The sequence below is a fragment of the Pinus tabuliformis genome, chromosome 7, assembly GCF_031772625.1.
Source record: "Pinus tabuliformis cultivar Carrire ecotype Pingquan chromosome 7, CPIR1, whole genome shotgun sequence".
NCBI lineage: Eukaryota > Viridiplantae > Streptophyta > Pinopsida > Pinales > Pinaceae > Pinus > Pinus tabuliformis.
Window position 1 is genome coordinate 205,419,011 of NC_142293.1, and position 17,208 is coordinate 205,436,218.

General features: G+C 34.2%; 2 protein-coding genes and 1 long non-coding RNA gene across 3 annotated transcripts; 2 read left to right on the forward strand and 1 right to left on the reverse strand.

Moving 5' to 3' along the window:
• Window positions 1-3,519: 3,519 nt before the first annotated feature.
• On the reverse strand, window positions 3,520-4,107 carry LOC149246573 (receptor kinase-like protein Xa21). The gene is made up of 2 exons (XM_089441860.1): window positions 4,089-4,107; window positions 3,520-3,980 (listed from the first exon to the last, which is right to left on the reverse strand). The coding sequence occupies exons 1-2, from the start codon at window positions 4,105-4,107 to the stop codon at window positions 3,520-3,522; spliced, it is 480 nt and encodes a 159-aa protein (XP_089297986.1).
• A 4,935-nt stretch (window positions 4,108-9,042) lies between these two features.
• On the forward strand, window positions 9,043-9,623 carry LOC149246574 (uncharacterized). The gene is made up of 2 exons (XR_016265572.1): window positions 9,043-9,124; window positions 9,210-9,623. It is a non-coding gene; the product is annotated as an uncharacterized LOC149246574 (long non-coding RNA).
• Window positions 9,624-16,043: 6,420 nt separating this feature from the next.
• LOC149246575 (uncharacterized) lies at window positions 16,044-16,978 on the forward strand. The gene is made up of 3 exons (XM_089441864.1): window positions 16,044-16,345; window positions 16,432-16,512; window positions 16,598-16,978. The coding sequence occupies exons 1-3, from the start codon at window positions 16,044-16,046 to the stop codon at window positions 16,755-16,757; spliced, it is 543 nt and encodes a 180-aa protein (XP_089297990.1). The 3' UTR covers window positions 16,758-16,978.
• Window positions 16,979-17,208: the final 230 nt, after the last annotated feature.

Consider the following 17,208-nt stretch of genomic DNA (forward strand, 5'->3'; position numbering starts at 1 on the left):
CTGCAATTGGATAGTAGTCCACTAGAACTTACAAGAGGCTCATCTTGCGCATAACCATGACAAGAGTAAACTCCATCTTGTTGAGATTTGGTAGCTTGGTAGGTATTTAAAGCCCTAATGTTTAGGGTTTTGGAGGTTGGAGTACCACAAAAGTGCTTTGTGGGCGTGGAACCCAATCTTGGAGTTTTTTTACCCATCAACATGGGGCCAAAACCAAGAGGAGGTTGTGTGATTTGACACATGGAGGTGTTAGAGGACCCTTAGAGGAGAAAGGGGCAGTGGAAATCACTCAAATTGGAGCTCTAGAAGTGGAGATTTTTTTTTATTTTATTTTTTGTGGTTGTAAGTTAATTTGGCACATTGAGCAGGTTGGCTTAGGGTTAGAATGTGCCCAAGTTAATGTGTGATGGAGCGACATGTGAGAGTATAAATAAAGAAGAGTTGGAGGCTATTCTAATCACATCCAAGTGTATTCAACATCAAAGAAATACCTCTAAAAAAGACAGTGGATCTGAGGCAACGAAGCAAGTAGGAAGGAGCACGAGTTTTGGGAGGAATCTCTCTTGGTTTGGGTGCAAATTCTCTTGCATGCCTAGGCCGCAGATCTGAGGTGAATTTTGTCTCAATCTCCTAGAAGCAACTACATATCACCCCCAAATCATTGCTAAGGTTCTCCAATATCGTTACCACATCTTTCAAAGTTGTTCATTCATTGGTTTAATGTTTTGAGAAAATCAAACTAACTCATAGCACATAAAGTAATTGTATGAATTATTTTCTACAAATCCATCTCCATCCACCTCGCTAAAAATACTTAAGAGAAATACTTCCTTCACTATGTTTGGAAACACTAGCTTCACTCACTTGTGCAAGTTTACATCTCCAAAAAAACATGTCATCTCAAAAAAAATTGGTTGCTTCCTAGTAAGCATTTCCACTAAAAAAAAAATCATAACTATATATATCTACTTTGGTAAACACTATCTCAATTAATCCATACTCCATATTGAAGTCAACCTTCATTATATTTTACTTTACCACTGTGTACAAAAACTGTTGATGAGGAAAAACAAGTAAAATTAATGTTCTAAAATGTCATACTTGGGACAATTTATCCCATGGATTCTTTCAAACCAAATGTTGAAGTGAGTTAGTAGGGGTTGCATTCATTAATTTTTCGATACCAAAGTCCACTATATGGACCATCATGTCTTCATCCAAAAACACATTATCGGATTTCAAATAAAAAAGTACCACTTGAACAAAAGAATCATGATGAAAGTAATCCATCGCATGGGCCACATCTATGGCAATATCCAATTGTGTTTTCAAAGCCAATTCACATACATCTCCACCATTATTTTCATCCCTACAAATGCTTCTCCAAGCTTTTGTTAGACATATATTGGAACATTAATCCTTTAAAATGGAGGTTGGAACATGAAGTGATGATTCTCACCAGATTTCAATTTTGACCCTTTTGTAGAACACTACATTCTAATCTAGAACTCTTGAAAACCTTGTCTTTTGCAACTAGAAAACTGATATAGCCACAACTGTGTCAACGCTAAAATTCCTTTATAAATTAACCAAAACTCCTCATTACTAACAAGTTGGCTTTGGCAAATCTATTAATTGCTATGTGAAGCTCATCATATGAGATCCTTTTGTAATCTAACCTTTAGACAATATGTTGCAAGGAATTAACATTTTGCATACACTTATTTCCTTTTCAAATGAATCCCAAAAGTAGACAACATAGTACAACAAAAATAACTACATTCATTAGCAATAATACTCTTTCACAAATGCAAAATGATCTCTTGTTGTTTGAGAGATAGGTAATTGGAATGCTTGTGGTTTGAAAAAGATAGGGTTTCCAATGAAGGACATGAAAATTGTTTTTTTGGATAAAAAAACCCTCCTTTTGGAATTTCCCCAGTGAGATTGTTGAAAGATAATTTCAAATACTAAAACATTTTCAAATGCCAGAGTAATTGGAATTGTCCTTAATAGGGAGTTGGAAGAAATATCTAAGTTCATAAGACTCTGTAAATTTCCAATTGAATTTGGAGTAGATCCTAATAAGGTATTTTGAGATAAATTCAATGAACATACCACTTAGAAAATTGTGAAATGAAATCTATGTGATTTATGGTTTTGAAATAATAACATATTTATACCATATTCAAGAAACCTCTATCCATTTGAAGCTAGAGAGGCCAACTTAGCATAAAACCTTAACTTTCATCACTCGCTACTTTATTAATAGGAGCATAGAATAAAACATCTTCCATATCCCATTGTTTTGTCAATAACATTAACTATCAAATTGAAGTATTCGCTAGAATATAAGAAGCCCTATTACAAGAAGCCAAATATCTACATGGTCAACAAGAGTCCTTTGAAGAAAAGAAGGGTTGAAAGGGTAGGGAAATCTCTCAGACATGTCTCCAACAATGTATGGGGATATAAAATTTATATATGATATAATTATAATATAACTAAAAAAAGTTCTAAATTGTTAAAAATTATAATAAATCATAATTTTGTAACATAAATTTTCATGTCTTTCAACATGATTTTTAGATCAAAATTATATACTTAAATATTCGTGCATTGTATACAGTTCACCATCAAGTTCCATTAATGGCTCACTAATCTCATTAATAAGAAAATTAAAAAATCATATGTAAGATTAGGATTTAACTTTTGAATTTTTATTGATAATATAAACAAATTATATATAACTGAAATTTAAATGGATCAAATTATATATTTAAAAGAATAGAATTCTTATTGATGTTTCATCAATTTGATTTACATGAAAATTTAAAAAATCACTTCTAAATGGGAATTCAAAATTTAAATTTTTGTTAATGACATAAAAAAATTAGTTATGGTTAAATGTAATATATTAATCCATTAATTTGTGCTCTAAAGATAATACAATTAGTTTCATATCACCTTTTGTGAGAGAGGTTCTTATTTTGTAGATATGAATATTGACATCATGGATAATAGTAATAAATCACATTAAGATATAATTTTTTCATTTGGTTAATAAAGTGTTATTAAAGAATTTAATTTTCACATTAATAATAATCATAAATAGATAGTAAATATGAACAAAAGATTGGTCAAATAATTAAAAATAATATCAAAAGTGTAATTAAAATCCAATATAATTCATAAAATCAATTCACTCATCTAAAAAAATGTGTTTATAAGTTATAGATGATTGTTATTTTTTAATTATATCCTTTCATTTATAGACAAATAAATAATGGAATTAATTTGAGACAATTAAAAACATTGTCATTATGAATGGCCAATAAAATAAACCAATGTATAGTTGCAATGTCACAAAAGCGTGTACTTTTTATTTTGATAATACTGACATATAAATATAAATACTAATAGAAGTTTACTTCAATGATTATAACTTTAAAAAAAAACAAGTGCCATTGTATGCACAATGGAAATATTGAAATCTTCTGGTATTGCAATTTTCACAAACTAAAATGAGGAAGAACTATGGGCATTTGATGCATGTGTATCACTCCTTGTTGCATTTGTATTGCTAAGCAAATTAGATATGCTTTGCCTTAATCTCCTAGAAGCAATTGCATTTGCCCCCAAATCATTTCTAAGGTTCTCCAATACCATTACCACATCTCTCATAGTTGGTCGTTCATTGGGTGAATCTTTCGAACAAACCAAACCAACCTGTATAAGAGAAGATATGCAATTGAATACATTGTTTTCTTCAAATTCATCTCCTTCCACCTCCCTAAGAAGGTTGTTGTCAATTACCTCCTTAACGCTGCTTGGAAAGGCTAGATTTACCCACTTGTGCAAGTTCAGGTCTCCAGAAAACATATCATTAGTTGGTCGTTTCCTCGTAAGCATTTCCAATAACAAAAGGCCATAGCTGTAAATATCTCCTTTGGTAGACACTGGCTGACCGAACCCATACTCTGCATTTAAGATAACATTCATCAAATTTTACTCTATTGTTCCATGCAAAAATGTTGGTGAGACATTTAGAAATGAAAAGCAAACATTTAACATTCTAAATGTCATACCTGGTGCAATATAGCCCATAGCCCATAGATCCTTTCAACTTGGTTTCCGATGTTCTCGTTAAAACATGTATACTTATAAAGTTTGGTGTGAATGGTTTCTGGTTAAAAAAAAACCAATAACTTTAGGTAATTTGAAAATGGGTTAATGTTAGTCCAAAAAATGTTAGTCCTAAGAAGTCTTTCAAAAAGTCTTCCATTGATGAGAAAAGTGGTTTCCGATGTTCTCGTGAATGGTTTCTGAATGAAGCTCACGAGTGAATGAAGTCTTTGAAAATGTCTTCCACTGCTTAGAAAAGTGGTTTCCGATGTTGTCGTGAATGGTTTCTGAATGAAGCACCAAAAACTATAAAGTTGCTTTAATTTACTAATTATTTGATAAAAACATTTTTAAATTTATTATTTAAGGAAGATGAGGGTAACAAGGATTTCGCAGTTTTGAACTTTATTACGTTAATTTCGGTAACAAGGATTTCGCAGTTTTTGAACTTTATTACGTTGATTTCGGTAACCAGGATTTCGCAGTTTTTGAACTTTATTACGTTAATTTCGGTATTGTAGAGTAGAGTTGTTTTTAGAGTTAGATGATTTAAAAGTTACGTTATTAAAAATTTTGTTTTTGAAATTGTATTATTTTGTTTTTATTAAAAAAAATGGTTTATTCATAATTGTGAATTTAATTTTGTTATTTTTTATTATTCTTTAAATTTATTTAGTTATAAAGTGATTGATTGAGGTTTTATTATGGGTGGTTTAGTGACTTTCATTTTTAATTAATTTTTTTTGTTTTTAATTTTATTTCATTTTTATTTAATTTTATTTTTTTACCATTTTCATAAATTATAGTTTTTTTTCACAAATTTTAAGAGGAAAAAATAATTCAAAAAATCAATAATTTTTCTTTTTTATTTTATTACTTTTTAATTTGACTATATTTTTCCCCTTTACCTTTCTATAATTTTCTTTCCTCGAAGCATTGAGAATTATACAATAAAACTTCATTTCAATGAATATAATTAAATTACTAAAAATTAATTCTAAAAATAAGAAATTAATAAGTTAAAAAATAATTTGAGTGTAATTTTCCTTGATTGTCTTATATATACACATCTCATTCTTAATTCTACTCAAAGCTTAGAGACCTTTTTTCATTATTGTCTGTATTTAAATATGAGAGATTTGGAAAATGGCAATCTGTGAAAGTTAAAATTGGCAATGTGATTCTTGTGATCATTGTGTTATTATTATTCAACATAGTTGTTATAGTTGTTATGACTGATACAAGTGAAAATTTTCATTTTTATTTAGAACTAAATATTTAATATATTCATTTTTTTATTTATATCTCTATGTTGTATTTTAAAAAAAATTAATATATTCATATTTTCATCTCTAATGATGAGGATTTAGTAGCGCCTTGGTGTGGTTATTTATATTTGAGCCAAAATGTCTCCCCATCTACAGTGGCAAAATTGTGAAGTAGTAAATTCTTGCAAAAATTGTCTCATAGGCACGTTGTGCATTACAAATCAATATGATATCCTTGTGCATTACAGATCAATCTAATTGCGAAGTAGTAAATTCCTCCAAAAATTGTCTAATAGGCACGTTGTGCATTACAAATCAATGTGATATCACTGTGCATTACAGATCAATCTGATATCATCTCATACTGCACAAGTCAACCTCAACAAGCTCTCCTCTTAAGAGTATGCAAGCTACCCCTATGTTTTGGGCATTAATATAAGTATTATTATTAATTTACATAACAATTATTTGTATAGTTATTTGTCTTCAAAGTAGTTTGTTTCATAGAAAAGTGTAGCTCTCATTTGAAAGATGGAAAATTTCATGGGACAACCATGGGTTGATTGCAAATTTTTCTAGCCATCTTCTTCATTATACATTGGTGAAATGATGCATATTTTTTCAACTAGAAAATGTGTTTTAGTAGCTAGAAATTGTATGGTATAGCAAGGTTTTAACTGTAGAAATTCCAACCATCTATTTCTTCAAATAATTTTTATCTTTTGCATGTGCTTTTAGTTGCAAATCATATTGTTTATGTTGGAAATTGTATGTGGCAACATGTTGTAAATTGTGAAGAGATTTTGTGAATTTCTTTTATAGTTTATCCATCTATCCATCAACAAATTTTTATTGTTTTTATTTTAATTTGGCAATATTTAAAGTAAGTGGTAGGCACTAAAAATGTCACTTTGCATAACACAGATTGTGGTTATGTGTCTAGCCAAGTTGGTCGCAAAGTCCAATTTCACTCATTCACACCAATTGAGCTACCGTCCATCTCATTTCAATGCACAAATGCCACCATGAAAAAGTTTCTAATTGCAAAATCTTTTCATTGTAGCATTTTTGCATCCAAATATGATGCATCATAAAAATAGTAATGGTAGAATTTTATCTAGAAGTGAGATTCAATTTCAGTTAGTAACGTCAAATGAGCTAGCAACCACTTCTTGTTGAAGAACCTTTCTGATTCTTTCTAACTTATGCATGTTTACATTTTTTGCAGAGAATATCCTTTGGATAATACATTAGCTTTCAAGCACCAAGATAGCAGTTACTATGCACCCAACAAGTAATTGTATAAGTAACATGAGTAATTAATCGTTCTCGGATGTAGTATTAGGTTATTTTTCTATGCAAACAAACATGATTATCTTATTGAGTATTGAAGAATTTTATGTTTTTTACTTGAACATATCGAACAATTTGATATTTCTTTCTTGAGAGTGTTGATATTAATAAAATAGCTTCCATATGCATTGAGGATTCAAGCATCAAGATAACAGTTAATTTAAACCCAATAAGCGGTTGCATAAGTAACACGAGTAATTAATTGTTCTTGGATGTAGTATTATGTTATTTTCTTATGCAAACAAGCATGATTATCTTATTGAGTATTGAAGAAGTTGAATGGTTTCCCTTTCAACTTGATCATATCAAATGAAAACTAAAATCGATTACTAGTAGAAGCACGAACTCACGTGTAATCTCATGTAATCTCCCGCCACCACTGTTGCCGATTCCTCTCGTAAAAAAATAACTAAATAAATAAATGAAAATAAAAATAAGTTGGTCGCGAAGTCCAATTTCGCTCATTCACACCAATTGACCTAGCATCCATCTCATTTCAATGCACAAATGCCACCATGAAGAAGTTTCTAATTGAAGAATCTTTTCCTTGTAGCGTTTTTGCATCCAAATATGATGCATCATAAAAATAGTAATGGTAGAATTTTATCTAGAAGTGAGATTCAATTTCAGTCAGTAACGTCAAATGAGCTAGCAACCACTTCTTATTGAAGAACCTATGAGCTAGCAACCACTTCTTATTGAAGAACCTTTCTGATTCTTTCTAACTTATGCATGTTTACATTTTTTGCAAAGAATATCCTTTGGATAATACATTAGCTTTCAAGCACCAAGATAGCAGTTACTATGCACCCAACAAGTGATTGTATAAGTAACATGAGTAATTAATCGTTCTCGGATGTAGTATTAGTTTTTTTTTTTTTATGAAAACAAGCATGATTATGTTATTGAGTATTGAAGAATTTTGTGTTTTTCACTTGAACATATTGAACAATTTGATATTTCTTTCTTGAGAGTGTTGATATTAATAAAATAACTTCCATATGCATTGAGGATTCAAGCATCAAGATAGCAGTTACTTTAAACCCAATAAGTGGTTGTATAAGTAACATGAGTAATTAACTGTTCTTGGATGTAGTATTATGTTATTTTCTTATGCAAACAAGCATGATTATCTTATTAAGTATTGAAGAAGTTGAATGGTTTCCCTTCAACTTGATCATATCAAATGAAAACTAAAATCGATTACCAGTAGAAGCACGAATTTCGTGTAATCGAATTTCGTGTAATCTCATGTAATCTCCCGCCCCGCAGTTGCCGATTCCTCTCGTAATAATAATAATAATAATAATAATAATAATTTAGCAATGATTTGATAAAACATTTTTTAGTTTATTATTTAAGAAAGATGAGGCTAACAGAGATTTCGCAATTTTTAAATTTTTGTAAACTTTATTACGTTAATTTCGGTATTGTAGAGTAGAGTTGTTTTTAGAGTTAGATGATTTAAAAGTTACGTGTCACAACCCTGCACGTAAAAATATACATAGTAAAAAAAAATTAACTATGGTATGTTGACTACCACTCAAACTCCTTAAATGTGGACATACCAACCATTAACTTATGCATCTATACGTAACCTACGCTTATCACACCATATATAAACTTATGCAGCCGATCTTATGAACATATATCACCCTTATACTATATGGGGTTCACTATAATAAAGTTAAAGTTGTGCATATACGTGATGGCTTTATGTTTGCGTTGTGATATAAACTGTGTTAATTTGTCAAGCCCATGAACATTGACATCAGGCTCTTAAACCTTTAGACCCTTTCCAGTACACGGTGCATTAGCTGTTTCTCGTTTTTCGAAGATCCAAGTGCAGGTTTGACATGCTTCTCTACCTACCGCACCGGTTACGAGGGTTCACTGCTGGACAGGTGGAATGGCTGGTACACAAGGCCATGTGACACCTTGGCCTTGGGGCCCTCGGCCTTCCCGCCTCTTCTTCCCGCTTCATTTGGACGTCCCAGATTTAGTTTGGCAATCGGACGGAGGATATGACACTAAGGGTTTTACTCCATTACATAAACCCCGTGAATTAAGGGCAAGGTTCATTTGTTCATTTGCTATGTGTTCATTCCGTCGGTTTGGCTCCCTACTGCGACTATGGTTTGGTCCCTCCAGCTCACAGTTTAACCTGTCACCGCTCTGGAAGCCGTAAGAGACCAGCTCCAGATTGATCAGGTAACCTCCCATCCTGTTACACGGTTATGGTTCTATTTTTCTTCCACTGTAAGATGCATTTTAACTAAGTTTGTTCTTTGTTGCAGGCGAGCACTAGTGAGGGTTGCTCAACCCGGATTCAGAAACGAGGTAAAGGACCCCAACAATTCTCCTCTCGGCGGATACAGGTTGGTTTCCTCCTAAATTCTCTGGTTCAGTTTTTAAAAGGCTCGGAACTTATCGTTCTGAGCTATCTCAATGCTTAACTTGCAGACCTCCGAGGCTGCTGGCTTGCACTTGGGGTCCGACGAGGTACTCCCATGAGAACCCTCGAGATCTCGTTATGTAGGGTTCATTATTTGTTTGAAGTTTCTCCATAAGCTCGATTTGCAAATGGGAACAGTGTTCCAGTTATTATTTCTTTACGGTCATGATAGTTCCATACAGTCGAGCTAGGGTCTTTAGGGTTTGTATAGTTTCACTTTAGTCTGGCCGGAGGTTTGCCTTGTAAACTACGGCAACAGTCCAAGCTCATTGCTACTTCTATTTCACTGTAAAGATGTATATGTTTCATGACAGGGTATAATACTGTTCGTTCATGAATAACAGACAGGAACTTGTTGTTTGGTTAATTGCTCCTGAAGGCATAAGCCTCTCTTCAGATCTATGTTAAATTATTTCTCTTAATTCACAGCCGCTTGGCTTGATGGTCTTTGACTGTGTTCGGCTGTATGTATTTTGGTATTATTTCGTATATTTACACGTTGTATAATTTAGCGCTACCGAACTCATGTTTCCTTTCGATTGTCATGCAAATAGTGATTAATCATATACAGGTTCATTCCGGTAGCATATGGTCCTGGTTTATTATTCTTCTATAGATGCTTTCGATACCGCGATACATGACCATCTTTGTTGTTTTTCTTTACTTATAAAAAACAGCATTACTTAGTTCTTCGGTACTCATGGGTATGAGGGTTTACACGGGGTTTAGGGTCTATTCTTAAACCCTCGATCCTCACCCCGGAAATAACTTCTCGGTGATTTTTATGAAATATTTGCGACTCAATCGGATAGATTTACCTGCAAGGACAACGTCCCAGATATCTGTGAAATCTTTTCTGTTCTGAGCTAATTTGCGTTCGTTTATATACATATCATGATTATGTTTGACTGTATGAACTTGCGCATTCTATTCTATTTCATATATACATCATAGTTATGAGTATCTATGTATGGCCATGCGCATACTATCTTGTTTCAATGATGTATTTCGACTACAGCCGTGACCATGTTCCGAGATCTGGGTTGGTCCAGACTCGTATCTCAGGGTTTTTCAAGTTGTATTAGTAATGGATTCGGACATCTCAGTTACAGGTTTTTGTGTTATAAATAACTTCTGCTTGTCCATTCTATGGTTAACGCTGCCTGCTCGTGCTATACACAGGCCTTGACAGACTTCAATGAATCATTTAATCAATGCACAAACTAACTTAATAGTACAGAGATTTCCAGATAGTCTATAAACCTAACCCTTCATGTATTGCCCACTGTCGGACAGCCTTCTATACCTGCGTTAACAGCAAGTAACCTTTCTCTCTACACATTAAACGATTCCAGGTGCACTGGCACCGTACTAAGAACTATATGGTCTTCTTAAGTATCTATGCTTTAATACAGAGGATAGTCCTTACACTATAATACCAAAGAATGCTGAAGTTAGAACACCGTACCTGGTTTATAGATTCATTATCAGAAACTCAAGCAGTCACCTGTGCTTTGAGTTCACTCGTCCACCCAGCCATGAGATCCATCTTCTGACGGAATTCTCTCCCACGAGCTATCTTGCAGGCCTCAAGCCCTCAACAAGATCTGAGCACCTAGTGCATGGTTATCTGGTCTTTACCAGACATAACCTTTTTTCCTTTCTCGTGTTTTTTTTTTTTTTTAGGTTCCTTTTCTCAGAGAAAAAATCTCCTTTTCTTGATTTCCCCAAATCAGTTATCAAGAATTAGTTACCAACTAATTCGTAACTTATTTTACGTTGAGTTTTTTACGTTGAGGGATATGACATACTCCCCCCCTTAACAGGAACATCGTCCTCGGTGTTCATCTTTCATCAGAACTTGATATTTTACTCGTGATATACCATCTAAACCACACAAAATGTGATCCTTTTTCTTTGAAATCAACGATTTCATTCCAGGAAAAGACGACAACAAAATAGTAATGATGTAGTCATAAGGAATATCATTAGTTATAAGCATTAATAGTCATAAGCACTCGTGATTGCAAAAATATGCAACTTCTAATCGCTACCACTTGACCTTTATTCATTCATAATAAACAATTCTCTATGTCAACTTACCATTACTCACCATTTATTCTTGGAAATCATGAATACTTTCATGTAAGCCTTTTAATAGTGGTTGGACAATTCTTCAACCCTCCATGGTAAGTAATTCCTGTAATATATGACTAACAAATTCAATTGCATTAGTCACTATATTTTGAGTCAAATGAAATGCTTTTGACTATCAATTCAACTATGCAATGCTAGATGATTTCTAAATCACACTACTTTTACAAATACTTAAAGAGCACTAACACTAATCATCAAATGATGAATCACTGCTCTCGTGCACACTGAACGAATTCTCACTAAAGACATTCGCAAGTGCTTCTAGATGTACCAAAAGAGCACCTAGCTCTCTAGTCATCAAAACAGTCAATCACTGCACCAAGCATGAACTGTCTTGGCTCCCACTAAGATGTTCACAACATTAATAATGCAATAAAGGAATTAAAATTTTCAATTCTCCTTATTGAGCACTAAGCTCATTTCTTGTTAAATGTGCATAACACAACTATATGTAAAATTCATTTTTAACTTAACATATAGCTGATTAGTTAATTCCTTTAGCCATGAGACCACAATGGACTAAAGAATTCCCAACCCATGGGAACTGGTTCCCACAACCAAACCGAGTCATTTTCACATCCAGACAGTTTCTTTGACATAGACCTTACCAGGTCTAACATGGAATTCCACTGGCCAACCAGCTCAAGAATTCCAGGGAGAGTAAATTTGGGCAAACAAGTACCATCAACCCCCCGGGCAGGTAGCTGCCATCAACCAACTCCGGGCAGACAAGTAACATCAACCCCTCCGGCAGGTAATTGCCATCAACCCAAGGCATTCCAGCCTTTCACAATCCGGGCAGACAAGTACCATCAACCACTCCGGGCAGGTAACTGTCATCAACCCAAGGCATTCAATCCTTTCACAATCCGGGCAGACAAGTACCATAAACCACTCCGGGCAGGTAACTGTCATCAACCCAACTATCCGCAACTTTTTGGTATGTTAAATTTCACTTTTATTACTCTTTCTCAAAGTAATTTACACAATGAACCATATGAACATTATCATTAGCACAACAGACATGCATGTATACCATGCATTTACACTTAACCCCCAACATGGGTCCACAACATCAAGATTGATGGGAAACATATCCATCATACACGTTGTATGCATGCAAATTTTCCAAATAACATAATTCATGCATATCATATAACATCATTCTTCTCATTTATAATTGCATTTCACATTGCAGCAATTTATGTGATGAGTTTTCTTGTTGCCATTAAGCTACTACTACTTAATCCCATCAGCAACGTTAGTTATAAATATGCATCAGTTAACACGTATTCCATTTCCGAGAATGTTCATGCATACAATATTGTCATGTCTAAAAGCATATGCAAATACTCATTACTGTATAAATGTCAACAACAGTTGAGTTAATAATCTACACATTTCCAATTTTGCCATAGTCTGTGATCTTACTCCAAATCGTCATTACTGGAGTATTATCTTACGTTTATTATGGCTAGCTTTAATCATGCATCGTTAGTGTAATTAAACATAATTTCTCTAACATGCAAGAACATATCTCTTATGTCACACTGACTAATCTGTGTGCATACTATTGCTTATCATATAAGCCCTTCTTTAATGTATGCAACACTTATTCCCTTCACTATAAGACTACCATCATTTCATACGACAAACCACATACCTCTTTCTTAAAGGAAGTCATTTTAATCCTCATTTCTCTATCTTCCGATGTGAGGATTCCTCAAGATTCCCTTTCAGGAAATTATTAAAGATATCTATCTTTCGGCATAAAAGTCAAGATACAAAAACAAGGTTTACTTATCCTTTATGTATCAAAATCAAGCAATCAGCACAGCTCATCCAACAAGACAATCTCTCCAAGAGATTATTGTTTTCAAGGAAGCTAACATGACCACTTTCTCTAAGTACACACAGACTCATAATTCCAAAGTCAAAATAGCTACCAATATGCAACATGCGTTATCCTAACACAATTACTTTACTTTAATGCACATAGTTCTTTTCATGAAACAAGTAAGGATTTTGATTCTTGTATGAACACTATTCTAATGTGTCTTGAAATTAAAGAACCTCTATTTCCATTTTCAAGAACTCTCATAAAATCCTTTATCTTCATGCATGAAGTATGCACACTCTTAGAATGAAACTATATTTATGCATATATATATATATATATTATACTCTTCCTTCAAAAGTTAGAAGTGAATATCTATGTGCCTAGAAGCACATCTTTAGCTATCTTTATCATGCATGTAATGCATAATCTTTTCACTAGAACTTAGAAACTAGCCAGTATCATAATGCAATTAACATATATATATATATATATATATATATATATATATATATATTCCAAGAAGTTTTTATCAATAAAGATACACATTTAAAACTCGGCCACCTTCCATGCTATGTCCTCAAGACATTTACATGCCTCATCCTCTTTTCTCAAGAAGATACTTGGCTATATTTAGCAAGGATTTAATTCCAAAGAAAAACAACAAGAGACAGACATTTCTCTCACAAGACTCACATGTAGTCCTACTAAGAGGAACTACCTATTCTCTTTACTAAGAAGCATATAAAATAACCAATTCTTTTACTGCAAGTATTATCATATTTTCTCTACCAAGAAAACATATAATCAATCAATCTTTAACTGCATGCCTTAACCCATTTTCTTTACCAAGAAAATCTATAAAAGAACCATTCTTTTATTGCATGCATTCAAATACTTTCTCTACTAAGAAATCATATAAAACATTCATACGTGTTCTTCAAGTAAGTGAGCAAGATACTTATCTTATCCTTGGATCAACACGGATAACTAACAAATTAAACCACCCTTACCGAAAGCAATTACTCTACTTAGGCAATTAAAAGCATGACCTCCTAAGTGTCACACTTGCACCAGAGTTACCACTTGATGCTAGATGCAACAACTATCATAACACTACTGTGTGACCATTTCAGAGTAATGACTTCAAGGAGACATTACGAAAATCATTAACATTAACACACTATAGTTATCATTTTCCAACTCCTTAAGCATTGTCAAGGGAATACTCATATGCCCATCGAGCGCTTTCTAGTCATCCCCAGACTTAGAGTCTCTGCAAGATTCTGCAAGATTCTGACACTCAAAGCTTGCTCTATCTGGTCATCACCAGACTTAGCGATTCTATTTTCCATCTCCGTCTGTCCCTACAGCACAGTCTTCTTCCTTCTCCTTGCTTCCATTTCCTTTTGAAGCATCTATAGTTGGGGAAGGTAGTTAGAGTTTACTGACAGCTGTATTAACACAGGTAGTCTATTTATGAGTAATTATCATATGTAATTATACCATGAATGGATCCTAGAAATGTTACCCACCGAACATGCCTCTCTAATTAAGTTCACACTGGAATGCAATATGCATAAGAAATCCATCACTCCCATATTAGAGATAAATTCAACCATCATTAAGTCGAGGCTCCAATGGTTTTTATCTCTCAACAAGTAATGATAAACACAAACCATGCTAATGGATTTCACTTAATTAGGGGGTAATCATCATTAAATCTACATAAGCATATACTATTCATCATGCATTCTCATGGTGAATAAAATTAAGAACTTTTCTCATGCACAACTGGACTATAACATCGAGAGAGTAAAAATCGTCATACACACATTCCATGCATGCGACATCAATCAACCTTCACTGGGTTACGAACTGTAACAATCTTAGTCCATTCGAATTAATGCATATAAGTTCTATGGGTTAGTCATACAACACTAACCAATCTCAACTACCAATCGTCTTCATGCATCCATGACAAGACTGAATCAAAAGTTAGTTATGACAATTAAGTCTCGCTGCTTGACTCATTGCATCATTGTTATTGCCATATTTGCAAATCAAACTTGGTAGTTGATTGTCATTTCCCTCAATGAGTGTTCAATATTGTTCATGAATGTAATGAGTACTCAATATTGTTCTTAGGCGTGACAAAAGTTTCATTGTCTTTTTATCCTCATCAGGAATTTAACGTTATGAAGTAGTTATGCAACAACTTATTACTTACTACTTAAAGCAGTTATAAACATGAATCATGCCTATCATGCCAAAAGTAGTGTCCTACATAAACGAATATGTGAATGCTTAAACTCGTAACTGAGTTAATGCCTACTGACGGCGTACCTCAATTCCTTTTCCACTTACCAATTCCCAAAGGCGCCAGTACTGCAACCTTTGGCTTTGATACCAATTTGTCACAACCCTTCACGTAAAAATATACATAGTAAAAAAAAATTAACTATGGTATGTTGACTACCACTCAAACTCCTTAAATGTGGACATACCAACCATTAACTTATGCATCTATACGTAACCTACGCTTGTCACACCATATATAAACTTATGCAGCCGATCTTATGAACATATATCACCCTTATAATATATGGGGTTCACTATAATAAAGTTAAAGTTGTGCATATACGTGATGGCTTTATGTTTGCGTTGTGATATAAACTGTGTTAATTTGTCAAGCCCATGAACATTGACATCAGGCTCTTAAACCTTTAGACCCTTTCCAGTACACGGTGCATTAGATGTTTCTCGTTTTTCGAAGATCCAAGTGCAGGTTTAACATGCTTCTCTACCTACCGCACCGGTTACGAGGGTTCACTGCTGGACAGGTGGAATGGCTGGTACACAAGGCCATGTGACACCTTGGCCTTGGGGCCCTCGGCCTTCCCGCCTCTTCTTCCTGCTTCATTTGGACGTCCCAGATTTAGTTTGGCAATCGGACGGAGGATATGACACTAAGGGTTTTACTCCATTACATAAACCCCGTGAATTAAGGGCAAGGTTCATTTGTTCATTTTCTATGTGTTCATTCCGTCGGTTCGGCTCCCTACTGCGACTATGGTTTGGTCCCTCCAGCTCACAGTTTAACCTGTCACCGCTTTGGAAGCCGCAAGAGACCAGCTCCGGATTGATCAGGTAACCTCCCATCCTGTTACACGGTTATGGTTCTATTTTTCTTCCACTGTAAGATTCGTTTTAACTAAGTTTGTTCTTTGTTGCAGGCGAGCACCAGTGAGGGTTGCTCAACCCGGATTCAGAAACGAGGTAAAGGACCCCAACAATTCTCCTCTCGGCGGATACAGGTTGGTTTCCTCCTAAATTCTCTGGTTCAGTTTTTAAAAGGCTCGGAACTTATCGTTCTGAGCTATCTCAATGCTTAACTTGCAGACCTCCGAGGCTACTTCTTGCACTTGGGGTCCGACGAGGTACTCCCATGAGAACCCTCGAGATCTCGTTATGTAGGGTTCATTATTTGTTTGAAGTTTCTCCGGAAGCTCGATTTGCAGATGGGAACAGTGTTCCAGTTATTATTTCTTTACGGTCATGATAGTTCCATACAGTCGAGCTAGGGTCTTTAGGGTTTGTATAGTTTCACTTTAGTCTGGCCGGAGGTTTGCCTTATAAACTACGGCAACAGTCCAAGCTCATTGCTACTTCTATTTCACTGTAAAGATGTATATGTTTCATGACAGGGTATAATACTGTTCGTTCATGAATAACAGACAGGAACTTGTTGTTTGGTTAATTGCTCCTGAAGGCATAAACCTCTCTTCAGATCTATGTTAAATTATTTCTCTTAATTCACAGCCGCTTGGCTTGATGGTCTTTGACTGTGTTCGGCTGTCTGTATTTTGGTATTATTTCGTACATTTACACGCTGTATAATTTAGCGCTACCGAACTCATGTTTCCTTTCGATTGTCATGCAAATAGTGATTAATCATATACAGGTTCATTCCGGTAGCATATGGTCCTGGTTTATTATTCTTCTATAGATGC